The sequence below is a fragment of the Macrosteles quadrilineatus genome, unplaced genomic scaffold, assembly GCF_028750875.1.
Source record: "Macrosteles quadrilineatus isolate MER2022 unplaced genomic scaffold, UCM_ALF_1.0 Scaffold_7__1_contigs__length_78375512, whole genome shotgun sequence".
Taxonomy (NCBI): Eukaryota; Metazoa; Arthropoda; class Insecta; order Hemiptera; family Cicadellidae; genus Macrosteles; species Macrosteles quadrilineatus.
This window is the reverse complement of record NW_026542600.1, coordinates 23,812,492-23,833,352: the sequence shown is the minus strand read 5'-3', so window position 1 is coordinate 23,833,352 and position 20,861 is coordinate 23,812,492. Positions and strand designations below refer to the sequence as shown.

The 20,861-nt window shown below is 34.6% G+C and overlaps 1 protein-coding gene across 1 annotated transcript; it reads right to left on the bottom strand.

The window, feature by feature from the left end:
• Positions 1-1,242: 1,242 nt before the first annotated feature.
• Positions 1,243-15,335, bottom strand: LOC128998866 (facilitated trehalose transporter Tret1-like). The gene is made up of 4 exons (XM_054425223.1): positions 15,300-15,335; positions 12,008-12,095; positions 6,429-7,280; positions 1,243-1,442 (listed from the first exon to the last, which is right to left on the bottom strand). The coding sequence occupies exons 2-4, from the start codon at positions 12,069-12,071 to the stop codon at positions 1,243-1,245; spliced, it is 1,116 nt and encodes a 371-aa protein (XP_054281198.1). The 5' UTR covers positions 12,072-12,095; positions 15,300-15,335.
• Between the last annotated feature and the right edge of the window lie 5,526 nt (positions 15,336-20,861).

Here is a 20,861-nt window from a genome sequence, read left to right as displayed (position 1 = left end):
ATAGGCCTACCTCATTATATAGATAGGATCATTGACTATATAGTCAATGATAGGATTCATGTAAATAGGAGTGGGTTTATATATCAGGGGGTGCCAAAATTACTCTTGCATGTCCAGTCCAGCAAAAAATACCTTGCACCGGCCTATACTACAGTCAAACCTTCAATAGTATGAATAAAATAGTCACTAATTTGTTTGATACATATAATAAAACTAATGAGGTACATTTTGCAGTGTATCATACAGTCCGAATATACGGTAACATTGTTGTAGTATCCTTTGCAAACCAGCAATGACAAAATATATGTAATGTATTCTAATTTACAAAGTTTAGTGATGCATTGATTCAATATTCTTTCAATAATGATGGGGGTTATCTTGTATACTGAAACCAGATGTTTTGCATTAGGCCTAAATAAATTGTGAAATTATAAAATCTTAGTGGTAAATATAGTATAATGTCAGAATCTTACTTCATTAAACTTTGGAACGAGTTATATTGCTGATTTTGTAAATTGTTTCCTTAAGGATTAAATTACAAGAGTATGACAAAAAAGCTAATAAAATCAATAATAGCCTTATTTAAGAAATATGATGAATGAGTTTTATAAGCTCTATTTAAGTAGTTTTATATAACTTACAGTGTCATTTGATAACAACTATGTAACCAGCTCCCTACTGTAGCCTACTAAATATTAGAATAAGTATTCTACGCAATGTAATAATTGTCAAAAGCAATGACTAAATAAATCAATTATTTATCGTGATTCATGCAAAATTATAAGGTACAAATGTAAAAAACACGATTCATACGAATTTTGCCAAACTCATAATTTACATATGGCTGTGACAGACAGCGAGACAGGGTTGCCAGTTGAGCCACTAGGCCTACCAACCGTCTTCTTAACCAGAGCAATACATTTACGTATTGACGTGAAAATTGGTGTTGGTCTAAACGGCAAACTTGACATTGGTAATCCAGATTAAAGGATTTTAAATAAATAAACAGTATTGTTGCGTATGATTCTAGTAGTATATTTTTTTGTAATTTTTTGCAGGGAATAAAATCCTTCACAAAAATCAAAATCCAACCAAAAAAAATTATGCCCCCCCCCAAAAATTATGATGGCGCAAGTTGCACCATGCCCCCCCCCCCTCTTCTGGGCACCCCTGGCATAGATTGAACTGGGATCTGACAAGATTCGCTAGAGCATCAAGATAGCGATATCCCATTCTACAATCCTAATGAAACGGACTTGAACTCTCCAGCGATGATACGAGTCCAGTCTGATATGGACCCACACAACACAAGAAGATCCTTGGAATGACCTGGGGATATCCCAGTGGGATGGGGGATATCCTCTGTATATCCCGCACAAAAGTCCTCAGAGTTTCCTGGGGAACTCCCTGGGATATCCCTATGTCCACCCAAATCCTGATCCCTGGGATATCCCATCAGGATATCATACATAAATACACAAAATAATAAAGATTTAGTTTGAAAAGCACTTTTATCAGTTGAGTATTATGATCAAATAGTTCATAACACAAATTTTGAAAAAAAACAAGAAGTTTTTTTCACCCCAGACGGGTCTCGAACCGGATACCTTCGACTTATGAACCTCTTACCTTACCTCTGAGCTATCTGTGATTGTGATATTACTAGTTTTCAAGCTGTTTAAGAGGAGCCGACAGCTACAAAAATGGTCGCAATACTTAAATATTTTTTGTGATACTATGATTCTGTTTAGGCATCAAGTTATTAAATTGTTTTTTTTTTCTGGGAGATGGAGAGGATACTGTTATTTGAATATAAATTATAATTGTTATATGATTAATTAATATTCCCCCCTAAATTGTTCAACTAATAAATTTTCTCAAATAAGTTAGAATTTAAAATTAATTAAAAAGGAAATATTTGCATTATTATTATTATTAATAATAATATAAGCAGGTGTATTATTAATATAATAAGGTGAAAATTTTGAGTTGGATAATTATTCTGCCCCACGGGGAATTCCTACAGATCTCCAAAGGATGTCCTATGGATATGATCGAAAAACGTGATTATTTTTTATAAATCATTGGTAATGTTATTTTCAATTCGAAATAATATTGAAATCCTTTTTAATTACGTTTATAAAGCACTTGTCACCTTAAAAAAAATACATCCAATACTATAAAATATGTTTTAATATAGGTAGCCTACCGAGAATATCCATAGGAAGTCTCCAGGATATCCCCAAAATGTATTTGTTGTGGGATATGTGCAATATCCTAGGTTGGTCCTGGGGATATCCCTGGGATCTTCCACGGATCTTCTCTGCATGAATATATTAACCAACCATACTAAGTAATTACGTAAACATTATAGTTAATATATATATATATATATATATATAATTACGTTTCTATATATATATATATATATATATACATTACCTTGGAATCAGTATTATGTTGCATATCTCAAGAAATACTTGAATTCTTAGTGAATTTTACAAATTAAGAAAAAAAGATATTTTGGATATTCTAGGTATCTGCCGAAGATATTCCCGTCTATCGATCAAAAACTCTCAAAAAATTTAAATTAATTACTATAACAGGCATATCCCAGGGAAATTCTTATTTATTCTTGCTTAAATGTTTTCGTGTCGTGTCTTGTAATGTATATGTTTGATTTATTAACCGTTGACGCATTGCAAATGAAAAAATCACGTAAAAATGTACTGTCATTTAATTTAGTGTACGACTACCCCTTATGGAAAAGTGGACTGGTTCCAGATCCAGCCAGATATGGAACCGGTTTTATATGAGTTAATCTGACCAGATGTGGGTGCCAGATCTGGGATTACATATCTGGACACATCCCAGATCTGGCCGGATCTGACACCCATATCTGACCTGATATGGTATTAGTTCAGATATGACCAGATCTGTGATGCCAGATCTGAAATGAGTCCATATATGGCAACCAGATATACCTGATCTGAGTCATACCTTTTAAATAATATTAGTCGCACACACCAGAATCTGTAACACTTCTGACTTTTATTTGTTAAATTAATGTATTTTAAAAGTTTATTGAATTCTATGAGCGAATGAGAATGAAAGTTAAAGCTACAAACAATGCTATGGAAAACATTTAAATATTGTAACTAAAGACGGTGCAATGGGAAAAAATACTAAATATAGTGCAATTTAATTCCTATGACAACAAACATTGGCAGCCCTTTTTGAACGAGAAATGTTTGAAAATGTTCACAATTTATTGGTTAAATATTATACAATTGTTTAGATAAAGGGCTACTATTGTACCTATTTTAGTAAAACAAACTACAAAATTAAGAAAGTACCCCTGCCGCAATAAACCTGCAGGCTATGCGAATTTCCATTTGCCAGATTTTCCATTCAATCTATTTGAATAAAATTAAGTTTAATGAGTACCTAGGTTTGCTGCTACCTGAAGGCTAATAAAGAGTGTTTATTAGTAAAATATTAACAGCTAAGTATAAAATAAATTACCAGGTTTGATCAAAATATATCCAAACAAACAAACTACAACATACAACATTTTACAGTATTCTCCATTAACATTTTAATTGTTAATTAACTGGTGAACCCCTCTTGACATTTCCTTTAAAATATTCCAATTTTCACTTCATTAGATAGGCCTATGAGATCAATACATGATTAAATCTGTTGGAAATGTTGCAGTCAGTCGAATTTCGTTTGGTAAAAGTTCGACCGAGCAAGACAACTTTTGGGAAATGATGTCTTACAAAAATAACGGCTTCCGTTACGGTGCCTAATTAGAAGTGGCCGTGGTGTAATGGCTAAAAAGCGTGATCTGACTTCAACGCTTGAGTCCCTGGTTTGAGTCTCGGTCGGGAGTGTTAAATTTTGTTACGATTTTTTCACTTTTTAATTTTATTAAATTTTTAATGCATTGTTCATTAGGTTTCCATGTTAAAACATCTTATATTCGTTTTTGTTTTATTAAAATAATTTTCTTTATAAGTAGGTAACTTAACCCAGATCTGGTTTTTATGTTCCAAAATCAGATCTGGCCGGATCTGGTTTTTTTTTAATCTGGCCAGATCTGGAACTTCAAGGGACGCACCCGACAATAAGGTAATCTGCGAAACGGCGGCCGCAGAGCTATAACAAATAGGATTGAGAAGACAGTATAAGCACAGACAATATAAGTAACCTATATATATGCACGCAATCTGCCAAATCGAAATATAATTTGAGTATTAAAAATTGAAAAGCAAGATAGTAAAATAACCTGACGACCACGTCGCGGATGCAATGTCAGTGGGGGGGGGGGGGGGTACTTCAAGCATCCAAGATCTCGGAATTGGCACTAAGAAACAAAATCAAAATGACAATACATAGATATTATAACTATTGTGGCTTATATAAAAACAATTTACTGAAATACAAAAATCACTGGGTTTAAAAAAATTGAATTTCGTTTACTCAACATGAATGATGTACGGTAAAATGTATAGTCTAATTTCCAGTCTATTTATAAAGGATATTCTCTCTCAAGTAATATTAACTAAAAAAACCAAAAAAATCACACAAAATGCGTAACATACATTTTAATTTTACACCTGTGATAGTTCATCATTTTTTCAAGAATGATGTGAGTCGAAAAGTCGTTTGGTTGTAAAATAAGACTGTGCAGTAAACCTAAGTCTGTAATGGGCTGATTTCCCCGAAAAACCTATTGGTAAGCGACCTGTATTCTGTGAAAATGGTGATCGTTCCCACAATGGACAATTTACGACTACACCAATGCCCAATGGTCCTAAAAATAGTCTTAATTACATACTCTTAATGAGGTGCAGAATACCATCTGGTTTTGTTTACTCAAAACCAATGATATCCGTTGGTTTATTTTTTTACTTACATTAGAATTTATAGCAGACAAGTTTTCTATGACAGTTAACAAATTCTCATTCCTTTGACAGATGAGTTTTCATAATTTTGTGCTTTCCAAAAAACATAAACCCCTAGATATCATCGTATTTCATACCGGTACCTAAAACCAACCTTTGCATTTTCTTCTACCCTAGGCCTAGCCATAGTAACATTAGAGACACGGAGTTTGAGAAAGTCGACATTGCTCTCAAACAAGTGTCAATCGACTGAACGTGATAATATTGTGATAAATATGCAGAAAGTAAATAAAATAAACGTCTTATAACACTTAAAACGTATATTTACGCATATATTGTTACTCACAAGACGGTAAATAAACAAATAAGTGGTAATCGATTTCGATTGGACACTCCAATCATCATCAGACCCAATAGGCGAATGACGAAACTATGACAAAACTACCCAATGTTCATTCTCCTATTTGTTCTGATGATGATTGGAGTGTCCAATCGAAATAAAATGTGCTATTATATAATAATATATAATATTATAAATATAAACTATTTTAGTCTTAATGGTAAACATTAAAATAAGGTACAGATTTTTAGACCACCTTGGATATTATGTATTAAAGAACCGTATATTTTAAGTAGGTAACTAGATCCTTACAATCACAAGAGATAGTTTGAGTAAATTTAGTGTTGCTCAGTGTTCTAATCATTTATGTTATAGAATACATATATGTATATAGGGCCAGGTGAGTTTCCTACTTCTTATATTCACTAGACATTAAATATTGTTTTGTAATAATCAAAGGCTTTTGTGAGAAAAATAATAATTGACAGACTAGACTAATAATTCCCTCAAAATTAAATGTCAGGTGCTGCTGGAAAAAGTGTTACTCGTTCCCAGTTTCCAACATTCCAACCCTATTTGCCATTGCCAACTCGCCTCCCTCCTAGCGTGGATTGTTGAGAAATGTTCATTAATCAATCTGTTTAGTTCAGTATATCACAAGAGCGGATTTTTATGTTATCTATTAGAGATAACAGATACACTAGTAGTCTTGTTTCGTTCACTGAGTCTGATCTGAATTTCATGTAGAGATTTACCTCGAGTTTCTATCACATATTTACGGATTAACAGTGTTCCAAGAGCACACCCTATTGCATATAGTAAGTAATTTACATAGACACCCATAGAGTCAGAAATTATAAGATATATTTTTGTCGAAAGAAAACTTAAAATGGCAAACACAATACTAGTCATAGCTGAACAAACTGCCTTTACATTGGCTGAAAAGAGTTCTCCCTTTACATTGGCAACAATAGGTCCAAGGCCCACTGAGTACACCACAGCATGTATTGCAAAACAGTAGAATGGTATCTGAGCGAACGCTGAAACATCGACTGATGTGTTATCATTCAGAAAAAACCAGAGGCCTGGAAGAAGTGTCATAATTGAGCAACCTAGAGATGACAAAGTCAGTAAAAATCTTCTAGGATATTTATCTAAGATGAATATAGAGCCAATACATGTAACTACTGATATCACTCCCAGGATGATGACACATTCATTAGGACCAAAGGAATTAAATGCCTCAGGAGGAAGTGTTGTGGAGGTGTAAGCCATCATCACATCATATCCACTCAGATTTTTTACCACGGATAAGATCATAGTAATGCCAACTGCCTTACGATTTGCTCTATCTTTGAACAGATCTTTGACTGAACCTTTATTTTGTGTCTGGGAAATTACCGTTTTTTCTACCATTGCTAATTCCTGATCAAGAGCTTGATCGTCTTTCCTTTGCAACCACCTCAGAGCCTCTTTTGCTTCTTGTTTTCTGTTCATCATAACAAGATAATATGGAGACTCCGGGATGAATGCCGCCACAAGGAAGTACAAGGCTGGCACCAGACCACAGGTGAGAGCAAGAGTTTCATATGACACATAGGGACCTACAATAAATACTAATAGACCACCCAGAGTTTTGAAAAGGTTGTTAAAGTTGGACATTGACCCTCTTATAGACGGTTCTGCTATCTCTCCAATATAGACGGCACATACTGTGTAGGCTGCTCCCGCTGCCAATCCGTTGAGGAAACGAGCAACATACAAGTACCATGCAGAGCGACTGTAATACGTGATAATCCATGCAGTTAGAGGCATTACGTTTAACACGTACAAGGTCCATTTCCTTCCAATCTTGTCCATGAGTTGACCAACAGGTAAAGGGCTTAGTGTGTTACCAAAGAACATGAGAGATACCACCCAAGATATCTCGGAATGGTCCAAGGAGAGTGGTGCATTGTTTTCTTTGATCTTGGGTAATGTAGGAGATGGCCAAGCGGTAGCCATGCCCAGCATCAGCATTGGTAATGCCACTGAAACATTACAAATAATATAGATTTAAGTATTTTTATACTCTTATTATTTTAAAAGGAATAATTTTCTCAAAACACACACACACACAAATATATATATAAGATATAAATTGCATATTAAAACTGAGACTGAAAGGAATCCACCCTAATTCCTAAGCAGCAAATAGTTGTGACCAAAATGGAGGTTTTGGCATCAACTGAGACCTCATTCGTCAATAGCTGACAGACGTTTCATCCTTACTGCGAAGTGGCTAGGTGACAGTCTGGAAACAATCTACGAATGAGGACGCAGTATACGCCAAATACCACCATGAAGTCTCATGACACCATCTGCGAAAGCCTATACAGTATGTTTGAAGATCAGCAATTAATTGTACTAAGAGAAATATGAAATGGCTGATGTAAATTCAGAGCGCTCCCTGCATTCACTGGTAGGTGCAAGACCATGGGAAAGTTTTGACAATAACCAACCGGAAGAATAAATTATAATCAGGTATACAAAAAACTCATTAACAATTATGCAAACAGAACTTATACCATTAAAACATGCTTGTATATTAACTCAAATAAACTATTTGTTTCAAATATGGTTAGTTCATCAAGGACTGGACTAATGTTGAAACTCGCATGACCAGTGTTTGTGTACGGTAGCATAGTTGACAGTTTGAGGTACAGTAGTTGGATATCTTAAGTAGTTGGTTATCTCATCTCAGATTCATTTTACCATCTCCAAAATTTTGCTTTGTCTAATGTTGTGCCATTTCCAGAAAACAAGCCCAGACAGCACACTTTATCCCAGGGACATCCCATAGTAGTCCCATATGTCCTGAGAATGTCTCGGGATATGTACGCTAGCCTCAGGATATCCCGGGATGAGTACGAAATCCACAGGATATCCTACAATATACCGTAATGTCCCGGGATTTGTAAGTTAACCTCAGGATATCCTGTAAAGTCCCGGGATATGTACGAATGCCATAGGACATTCCAGAATGTCCCATGACATCCCAAGACATGTACAAAATCCACTGGATATCCTGTAATGTCCCGATAACAAACTGAAGAAAAAAACTACTACCACTGATTAAATGTTTATCTAAATTTAAATGTTCAACAAGGCCAATACAATATATAATAATTTGTTTTATTCACTAGCGCTTTCAGAAACTAGGTTTCCATCTTCAGGCTGTGTTTATACTAGTACATAAAGTAAATATTTACTTAATAAATTAATTTTAGACAAAGTTAAAACAGATTATTTAAAGGATATTGGAAAAATAAAAAATGATATTAGAAAAATTAATCTTTTGAATTTTGGATATATTACAGTGTTGTTCTTGATGTAATTATTTTCCGTAATTCCGAGTATAATTGGGCCGTCTTCATTATTTAACAAATAATTTTGGTCTGTTTTTTCTATAAAATAAGATTTTCACGCATTAAGATGATGAGGTTTTATAATTAGTTTTAAAAGTTTAAGGTTTCCCAGATTGAAAATATGTCTTGTTAATACAGTGGCTAGCAAGGGCTGACTTTACTTTACTGACATATTACTACCACTGAGTTCAGGAAAACTAGAGTTCTATCATAGTTGTGTGAAATGTGTATTTAAAGAAACTTTAAATTAATAAAATAATCGAAAACTAATTTTAATCATATAACAAACAATCATAACAGTGTTAATCTAATGGTAAATAAATAATCTATATTCAAATACCAGTATCCTCTCCAACTAACAGAAAAACAATTCAACTACTTGAGGCCTAAACAGATTAACAGAATCATATTATATAATGTAGTATCAAAAATATTTTAAGTATTGCGACCATTGCAATTGTCGGCTACTCTTTCACCACTTGAAAATACTCATAATCATGAAGCGCGGATAGCTCAGGAGGTAGGGTAAGGGGAAGGTACCAGGTTCGAGACCCGTCTGGGCCAAAAACTATTTTCTCATTTTTTTCTTCAAAATTTGTTTTTATTAACTATTTAATCAATTTACTCAACTGATAATTAAGCTTTTCATACTAAATCTATATTATTTTGTGTTTTTTTTAATGTTCAGGCCCAGACCACACTTCATCCCAGGGACATCCCATAGTAGTCCCATATGTCCTGAGAACCTGAGGACTACCCTGGGATGACCTCGGATGTCCCACGGACAGGGGCGTCATTTGGGGGAGGGCAGGGGGGGGGCATTTGCCCCCCCTGGATCCTGGGCTAGAGAAAAAAATATGCTGTACTAGCCAATATACAAATATTTTCCCCTGTCAAATCCTAAAAAGCACAGCAGACAAAAATCTGTATATCCTTTTACAGTAATTTGAAACAAAAATTATTATTGTTTTATTGTCTTAGATAGCACATTTTGAGTTTAAATAAATTAGTAGTTTTGTTATTCATTTACTTTTTCTGTTTGGTGCTGTACGCTAAACCATACTTCTAGTTTATAAAAATTCAGATTTTTTAAAAGCATTGCTTTGTCATTTACTTTTATGAATTATTCAAGCATTAAAATTATACATGTGTATAAATATTACGTAATTTATTTTGAACATTGTAGACTACCAATTTAATATAGTTAAATAGAACCTTTTGTACTTTTGTGTCAAATTATTTTATTGGTGATAAAATTTGAATTGCTTTTAAGTTCTTAAATACTTGTATTTTATTTAAAAACCAAAATAAACTGTTATAAACTATAGGCTCTGAACAACCGTATTCATTGCTAAATGTTGTACAAGAAAAATTGGTCATAAATCTAATAACAAACATAATATTAATACATCATGGAACTGATCACGTTTCTTAGATGACTAACTTACCAACATAAAATTATTGTGTTTCTGTCTGTTGTCAATAATTCTTAGTTTCATTAACTTTCTGCCTAAATTTAAATAAATTTTACTCATAATTTTTTTTATTTGAAGTGCTTTTGACAATTAAAATAAGGACCCCCGGACCCCCCTTGTTTGCTGGGGGTGTTTGCTCCCCCCCCCCAAGCATTTGGTGAAATGACGCCACTGCCCACGGATATGCTGTGAGCTTATCCGTAGCGACTTCCACCATGATCCGTAGGACATCCCCGGGCGGGGACATTACGCATTCCTGCGGATATCCTGGGCTATCCCAGGTTGACCATAGGACTACTATGGGATATCTTGCATATCCTGTCGCAATATCCGTGGGATGTCCTGGGGAGAAAGTGTGCTGTCTGGGAGGAAGCTAAAGCTCAATTATGACATACAAAAGGTCCAATTAATTATTGAGTTTGGATTTTTAAATGACACATTTACATAAGGGGTATAGCATTAGTATATTGACAACGGTCATTCCTGTATAGTATCAGTTAACTACTAACAAAACTGACACATACTTTCTCCGAGTCTTTTTTTCGTAAGAAGGTTGCCACTATTTCGACCGAGGAAAATCCACAGTTAAGGTTAGGTAATTTTTGAGGTTTTGTGATTATTTCTGTTCAGCAAATAAAAAATAAAAACTGAGTAAAGCTTTTAACTAAACTAACCTAACCTAAACTGTGGTTTTTCCTCAGTTAGAAAAGTGGCTGCCCGCAAACAGACCTTTTTCTCCACTTGCTTGTCAACATCAATTATAACGGGAAAGTGGCGGAAGTATAACTATATTTCATGGGAAATTCACAAAAATTTTGATGAATGTAATTTTTACAGAATTTGGGGTTCTAACGTTTTTTAGAGTTAAATAAACCAAACCATAAAATGTTTTTATCGTTTTATCTGGTTTTGTGATGATACAATTTTTCCGTTATTTAATGGATTTTATGGAAAATCACCATTAAAAATCATAATATAATATATACAGTATATATTTATAAGGTTACTTTGCCTTGATCGCCAAGTGAGATGTAAGTCCGAAGAATAGGATGACGCGTTTCTACGTCAAATCGTCATTGTCAAATCATACAAAAGATTTTCTAAAGCATATGGTCGCGTCACAGTCTTTTCGACTCACGTACAAAACACATCACCGGTACAAAAATACATTTAAAGTAGACCTACTAACTCATTCGGGGAAACGGTTGTCACATCACCACGAATTAGTTAGAAGGCCTACTTTAAATGTATTTTTGTACCGGTTATGTGTTTCGTACGGGAAAAGACTGTGACGTGACCATATGGTTTAGACAAGTTTTTGTATGTTAACAATAACGCTTTGACGTCGAAACGCGTCATCCTATTCCTCGGACTTACATGGATCACTTGGCGATCAATGTAATGTAACCTTATGTACATAAATATATTATATCATTAGTGATTCAGAAAAACAACATAAAGAATGAAATTAAAAATCAAAATTTCAACAAACGGAGACAAAATGCCAGTATATTTTTCAAATTTCATCACAATCGGACAAAATGTTTAGGCTGGTAGCTCTGTACACATCCACGCTCACACACACCCACACACACACACACACATTCATCACTTCAAAAACCACTTTTTTGGATTCAGGGAAACTCAATACATATATTTCCACCTAAAATGCAACCTCAAAAAATTTACGAAAACCATACTTCCTCTAAATACTATATACTGTATGAGAAAAAAGTATAAATATAAATATAGTACAGTACTAGTAATAATTATACTCTCAACCAATCACTATAGGCCTATAGGAGACACCTCATCATTATATTAAAGACAGTTTATGATTGACGATTTTTATAAATTATAAACAATAATGCATACCTGTCATCGCTCCAATGTACTGCCACATGAATCTCAATTTCAGGTTATTCGAAGGTAAAGCCATATTTTTTTAATTATTTGTCTGAAACTCAATTAAGTGCATTAATTAAAAGTTTAAGGAAACATAAACAAAATATTATTCCTGTCTACAACAAGAAAATAAAGCAAAACAAATGAGGCACATTTACAATTCAAAATTGTGATATTTCAGTTATTTTTTGTTCTTTGGACTTGGTGTCGTTTGATAGGATATTTTAATTGCTAAATAAAAATGTTCTAAACGTATTTTTAAAAAAACTACTAATTCTTTAGCAATTTTAATATACAAAATTAAAATCGCCGTCATTTTTAAATTTATATTGGATTAAAATAGTTTTTTTATCTTTTACCTGAACATACATACCATGTTTTATAATGATCAGTTGAAAACAAATTCAAGGATAAAAGCGATCTTGGAAAAGTGTTATTCTTGATTTTCTTTTTATTTTGATCCATAGAACCATTTTCTGAAGTTTGGATGTTTACTTAGGTAAACCTTGTACATTCCAGCAAAGACAAGCAAATTAAAAGACTCATGAGAGTTTAAGACCTGCATTTACCTGACCTGTAATCCTAGTTTATAAACAAAGCGTTAGGTAATATTTTTGATTATGGATGGAGATAAACATTTCATTCCATGTTAAAGTTCTGAACAAACATGAACGTAATTAAATTGAGTCAACGCCTACAGCAAAGCGCTCTTGTGTAACTGATTTCTGTCGAACACGACTACTTTTTAACCAAGGTAAACCGAAACGACAACGTATGATTAACTGTAACACCGTTTATGCCATACCTATCAACTATCATAGTAAAAAAAATCATGTAGTATAGAATGATTTTAAACTCTGTCAACAGAACACTTTGGTTGGGTTATTTAACTACGATCTGATTTGCACATAGATGAGACGTCTACATTAGAATCTAAGTGAACGGATGTTCCGTCTATCAGAGCTCTATGTGGGTAGAGAGATGATCTGAATTAACATAATAAACCGAAAGGCCGATCGCGGATGTTGCCGTTAAAGGCGGGGACACACTTGTCATACACCCTTCCGGTCCGACTCCGATCATACTGTGGTACGACTGTCGGAGAGAGGAATGGTATATAACTTTGAACGCGGGTGTTTACACCTCTCCGACACGTGTCACGTCATACTCCGATCCTACTCCGATTTTGACTCCGATCACGCACCGACACTGCAGTCTAATCGTTTGTCGGATGCAGGACGGGTTGTTTCTTAAAAATCACTTGTATTCTTAAGGTATAAGAATAATCGAGGGTTAGGAACAATGGTTTAAGATAAATATATATGCCGATGCTTGATTTTAAATCTGTGCGTGCATACCTTTAATTCGAGACCTCAATCATGAAAATCGGACGGGTAGAAGAGCCAAACGAACTCGAGAGAGAAAAACCTAAGTGTTTAATATATAAGATGGGCCCTTCCACCTAACTTTCCTTACATGCAGAATGGACCCAAATTATCCGTTTTCTCCTGCCCTCCAGAGATGTCTGACTTAAGTTTTTGAACATGTTTTTCACCTTCTGCACGTAGTTTACAAATCAGACTGGCGAGTGTTGATCGACCCAGAGGAGGAAATCGGAGATGGGTCGGAAGCGTATATGACATATGTGTTCACCCCATCGAACCATATGGTTCACCCCCTCCAATCCCGCACCGATCCTTCTGGAATCCCGAAAATCGGATCGTAGTAGGATCGGAAGGGTGTATGACAAGTGTGTCCCCGCCTTCGGGTGTTGCCACTGTCGCGGGAGACGATACCGATGTCGCGGAGATCAGACGTACTCCTCACGATATCAGACCACGACCCGTTCCCGTCATGGTCGGGTAGGAGGGGTTATACTTGGTTTCCAGCTTGTACCAAGATGAGTTTTGACGTTGGCCTAAGCAACCACATTTTAAATATTTTTTTGTTTTATTTCCAACTTTTAAAACATTGAAATTACAGATTTACCTTGACTTAAAATAGCTATTTATACTGTACAATTGTTTTGTATCATTGCCGTGACAATATTCCAATTTTACTACATACAGTAATGCGCTCAAACATTTCTTTAAGTGAGTCCTCTTTTTAAACTCTTCGAAAATGTTTCATTCTTAAGTCGAGCCTTTCAAAATACCTTTCTCATTTTTGTTCCACATTTCCCTCGTTATTTTAAAGAATATTTCTTATAATTTTTTTTTCTGGAGAATTTCTTTCTTTCTAATCATGCCAACTACATCAGGGTTGAAAATTACATCCCTGACCTTCCAGCCCAAATCTTTGGGTCGCTAGCAGCACGGGTCGCATGTGGCAAGGCACCAGAATGAGAGGCTAGAGTACCATACAGTTCACATGCATGTCCACGCACAAAGACATAATTCTATAACAGCTTGTTTTCTCTTAAAAATAAAAAATTGTTATACTGACCAACTCAAAATGAAAAAAATATCATGCAATAATTATGTCCCCATATTCTGTGAACCGGGGGGTAAACATTTTCCCCATTTTGAAGCTGAAAACATAAAATGCCACAATTTATTTCTAAACCATTTTAGAGCTTAAAAAGAAATAATTTATTATATTAAAGCGTTGCCTAACTGTAACTGGGGAAAATGTAAATTAACTAATTCCCATATTATTCTTATGGAGACTAAATAAACTCTTTTAGTTGGCTTGTTTATGGATATTTTTAAATAAAACTTGGCAATATTGTTGGTTTCAAACTAAGATATCAACATTTCATTTAAAAACACACCATTACCTTCTCTGTAGCAGCAAACCTAAGCACTCGTTAAAATTAATGTCATAGGAAATAAATCTGATAGTTTTCAGGTAATTATTTTAGTGGAAATCTAACCAGTAAATGGAGATTCGCATCTGCAGGTTAGCTGCGGTGGGTGTATTTTATTTACTGTAACAAATTAATTCTGGCAGGGTTTTCAGATGGTTTGTAAAAGCTGGGTTTGATTGTAACTTTTAAAAACAAATTAATATTTAATTTGAACACTATAAAATTTCTTTTAGTACCTACAGATAAATAATAATACTCTGACTTTTATCTTAGCTATGGTAACTACTTTTTATAACATTTGTTGGCTACACTTCTAAGTTGTAAAAATATCTTACAGTATTGGCTTACGATTTCTTGGATAAACTAGGCCAAACAAGTTTAATAAATAACAGATTCTATTTTGAATTATATATTGTTGCATATTATGATGATATCTATAAAGGTACTACTTACAATGGTTAGTTTTGCTCTCAATGGTACAAGAAAATGCTATCTTGAGAAATGAATAAACACAGCTCTGAGTTACACAAGCTAAGCTTATCTATAGAAGCTCATAATGTCAGAAGGTCGTGGATCTGTTTTAGACCTGTATAATGGCACTTGATATCAAACCCAATTTGAACAAGAATATTATAAAATCACAGTTTAAGACTCACATTAAAAGTTTTTTAAGCTGCAAAGTTACACACACTTTATTAGGGTTTCGATATATCTTCTCATCTGAAATCAAACTAAGGTTTATCATTTGCTAATGAACGAAAACATTTTTTTTTGTTTTATATAAGTGTTAATGATCCATTAATTTAAAAATATCTGTATGCATGCTGCGTGATGTCCTGGGTGACGTAGGCCTATTCATTCGTGCCACGTGAAAGGTTGGTTATTACAATGAATAGTCCAGGTTCGCTCTGTGGTTTCAGTTTTCTACTTCTACAGTTTGCAATAAATATTCAAATGCCTATCTAAGCACTGTTTTATACTGATCAATCAGCATATACATATATAATTTTACTTTACTGCTATAATCACTGTTTTAAGAGAGGTTTAGTATGATTTAGTTGTGCAAAAATAAAAGTAAAATTGGTAAAATCCATGTACATGTACACAAATGTATAAAACCTAAATAATTTATGTTTACTTGAAAGGACCACAGTAGTAGTTAATTTATGTGGATATTATGTAGGTATGTCAGATAATTTTATCATGAAGTAAGAAATATTTTACTGCATGGTAATACATTTTTTGTGGGACACATTATAGGCCTACTTACATTTTTCATATATCTAAATTCGTATTTTTTCTAGGTTGCATTTTTAGAAGGAGAATATGACGTAGAAAATCTGTAATTTGGAGGTGGTCCCCTCTGACTAAGACCTTCAAATGAGCCCACACCGCTCATTCATCACAAACGGATGGTAGATAATGATGCATTCTGAGATATGATGCAAAATTAATTTTTAGTTCTCTATAGCTAGGGTGACAACCTTCACAGAAAGAGGTACTGGCAAATCACATTTTTTCTTATTTTTAAAAAGGTTGGCAGCCTCTTTTAACCTTTGCATTTGCACATTCACATAGGCTACGGATCTGTGCATGGAACGTATTCATGTTCAACAAAGGGTGAGCCGGTACAGTACAAGGATTGATATGTGTATATAGGGCGCACTCAAGTCACGCGCCAAAATTTAGATCGACACAACCCCGCACGTGTAGTCCTATTCCGCCCGAGTTTCAATTCGCCCGTAACCTAATTAGTCTCAGTTCGCCCACGGTTCCAGATTAACCCTTATAATCCTCAGCTCTACCTGCGTCAGGATTCTCATTCCATCCACGGAGGCGAACCCCCGCCTCCAAGGACCTCACCCTCCCCCAAATATGGAAATGCCCTCCCCAAGCGAATACCTTTAATAGTATTAATGTAAAGTTGAAACACAAAGATCTCAGCATTAAAATATAAAATGGTATATGTCCTTATTTATGTAGCCGTTATAAAGATATGTTAAATGTTTATAATCTGGAACATTCGTTTGGGTTGAAAAGCTTCAACAGTAATCTATATTTACGACATAATAGATTAATAAAATTTACTACCCATGTGCTGTTAGTTACTGTATGATTGTCTCCCCATCTAAAGTTCGTTAATAAGCAAGTTAAATTATTTGGATTATAGCGTTTAACAACAAACAGAAACATACGATATAACATTGCGATCCATTCAACGATGTATTCAACGATTGAGTTGTTACGGTCAAGTTTATTTTTATAATTTAGGGGATTCAAATAATATACGCTGTTCAAAGAGAGTAAATTAAAATTGTTATCCAAATCTTACAGCTACAAGAGTTATCCAACCTTTTTTGACAAATGAATCCATACTTTCAAAACTTTGGGACAGGTATTAGGAGAAACTCCACTGAACAACGTGAGAATGATCTGATGCGGGGTATATTCTATGACTGACAGACAACACGTTAAAATAAGTTTATCAACTTTCAATGGTGTTGCTGCTTTCTGCTTTAGCCTATTAAAAGCGGATTATGGTTGTGTTGTGATTTAACCCAGAGTTAGTGGGTCAAACATGGACCACATGCAATTGTTGACATCACCCCACTTTACAGGATTCCCAACGGAGAAAAATTCGTTGGCTTAGGGGATGTCTCAAATCAAAGAGATAAATAAAGAAATTACCCTACTTAAAATACTTAACACAGGTTATCTCAGTAAAGCAACAGTTTTCTTCAATTCTTAATGCTGGAAAAACTTTGTTGCAACATGTTAACTCGAATTGAAACAGGGTGTTTAGCATTTATTAGAAGTTATCAGTTGAAACTTAGAGCAGAAATAATGTACTTGATCCTTGATGACGCAAATAGAGATATTTAAAATTAGTTTCTCACAAGTTTTCAAACAACTCTAAGATAGAAACTAGAATTACCTACTCAAATTTAAACATAACTAGTGGCATGTAGGGACTAGGGACATGTCCCTAAAAAGCTCAAATATAAAACAAATTATTGTTATATTTAAACAAATTAAGAATCAAATTATCTTTCACGCAGCAGCTCTGAAAATTGTAAGTTAATGGTTTTTTAGATCGCTTCAGTGAAAGCAGAATTTATCTACATCTATTAAAAGGCAAGCACGTTTCTTTAAAACCTTTTTTCTCAGCTTGTGTAACATATGTTCTTCTTGCCACTTTTAATTTCTGACAACAGGTGGACAACATTGGAGTTTCATAACAATGTTTGTTTCCCATGTTAATCTTATGGAGAAATACGAAACTTTATAGGGCCCCAGGGCCTCACTCTTTAATTATTCCCCTAAAAAGAAAGTTTCCTGCACAACTTCACGTTATGCTCTTCCCAATGACACCAAAAACATGTCAATCGTTAAAAAAATTACAACAACATTATTAAGTAGTTTCGGAGCAGTAACTATCACAAAAAACCTGCTTGCGTATTAAATAAGTAATAGATGTTTTCCTCGACGTTATGTTTCATACTATGCGAATATACCTCAGCTGTACTTATTTGTTTGTTGTTTTTTCAATTTATTACCTCAGGTGTGATTATTTGTTAGTATTACTGTATTCTGTTTTGTTTATTTCAGCTTAACTTAACCAATCAATAAGGACACAATGCCACTTTATATTTTAATGCTGAGATCTTTGTGTTCCGACTTTACATTAATACTATAAAGGAAATTCGCTTGGTTTGTCTAACAAATATTTTAAGCTTCAATAACCGTCTAGTCGGAGGTGGAAGGTGATGGGGTCATAGTTGGGGGAGGGTGGGTACCTAGGAGGCGGAGCTTCACCTCCGTGGATGGAATGAGACTCCTGACACAGGTAGACCTGAGGATTATAAGGGATAATCTGGGACCGTGGGCGAATTGAGACTAATTAGGGAAATGGTGACAAATAAAATAACGTCTAACTTGTCATCATACAATACCTTCACAGTAGTGATTTTTGTATCCTATGCACATTACATAGTAAACAAATTTATTTGTTCATTATTTAATTGGTCGATAATTTCAAAAGGAAGTCCTCTTCTGTAGGTCTTCCTCCTACTTTTTGGGACTTCCGTTGGGTTTAGCCACACATAAGCGTCTGATTGCATCGATTTCGAAATTTTCAAAAATGAAAAAAGCACATTTGGTGTGACAAAGAATTATTGCTATTGCTACACCGAGAGTGGAATATCTCGCACGCGTTAGTGTTTTGTCACTTGTCCGCTATTCGAGCAGCCTAGACGAAAGGGAGGAAAGAGATCTATGTATTCCCATATCTAAATACGTTTATGTTAATAATTACAGAAGTTAGATATCTTTATGCTTGCTGGCTGGCGACGAGTTTTTTTTTACAAATTCAGCCTTTAGATAATGATGGCATATTGTAGTAAAATAGAATAGAATACGTACCATTGAGTTTCACTTTTTAGAATCCCGAGTGGTCGGTAATCAAAATGCCCCTTTAAGACATTAACAGCACCTCTATTACTATAAGCTTTAAACATTATAGCTTAAGTTTTCCTACTTAACCTACTGAATCAAAACTAGGCTAAATATTATAAAACAATAACTAAAAACTTATCGTACACCTCTAAAATTGAATATCTAGTAACAGACAATGTTAACAGTTAGCCTTCAAAGCAGCAGCTGAGCGATAGTCCACAGTAACTGAGAAATAATATGTTGACACATAAAAGTGTAATTCCCCGGTCATTAGTCCTAAGTGTGATTAGACTGGTCATCGGGTGCAAAGTACGAATTCTAAAACTCTCAATAGAGCGCAGAGGTATGGTAGTCCTCGGTTGCTAAAAATAATTACGGCACATTGTTCACTAATTGGTGATTTCATGATTCCTCTATTAAACTCTAATATAGTAGCCTATTTAGAGGATAGGAATGTAGCAGCAATTTAAACTTTAAGTTCCATACAGTAGATCAACAACTATTATTATCAATGGTAAGAGTGAAAATGTGAATCCATTGAAACTGTGGAACAAGTTACTTAAAATGCCACTAATGGGCTCTGTTACCAATTATTACAGTATATTCGTAAGTGCATCCACACCACTTGTATATCGTACTAGATATCATAGTACTGTAATATAGCGAGTATAGCGGCTAGTATCTGATAATAAGTAAGCGATTGAGTATTTTATTCCATTCAAGTACTCTAAGGTTCGCCAATGTAATGTTGTGTAGGAGAATGACACAGTAGAAAACCATTGAGGAGGAACCCGGAAGATTCAGGTACCTCTGACGGGTCGTGTGCGGAGTTCAGCGTAGTTGATGGGGATTTTAAGGATTACGGGCTTAACTGTGCGTGGCTCCGATGTGCATCTATATTCAAGGGTTTGCTATGACCCCGTTGGAGACATTGATAATGTGTTTTCGATCTCGCCGTGACCTCAGGAGTGTTGTTCACGATTCGACTGTGGCCATACGGGAAATGTTAAGATTTAACCGCCATCGTGGAAGACATTCACGATTTTTCCATGACTGCGGAAGATGTTCGTAATTTCGTCATGACTAGGGAAAGATTATAACGATTTCGCCGTTGAAGAAAATATTCTTGACAGCCGAGACTCGAGAGCCAAAATGTAATCGCAAAAGAGGTAATGTAATTTAATATATTCATAGCACCCATTTAATTAAATGCCAATCAATAAAATAAAAAAATAAAAATTGACATCATTAAAATAATTATTTAAATAAACAATGGGAATGCTGAATCGCCTCAAATTCTCAGTAAAATTTCTCAAAGCAAAAAATCGTTGGCAAACAAATAAAAACTTTTATACTGCCTCGGTGACCGACAAAGTTGGAATAGATTGCCTCACATATAATAATACAATTTTTATTTTTTACATGAAAATAAACTAACATAGCAGCGGGTTGCCAATAAGTAGTGTGTCGTCCAGTCACTTGGTGAGTATATAGGTCTGCCCACCAGATAGTTTTACAGGGCGTCTTTGAAGGCCCAAATATCCTGCTCGCGCACTCTAA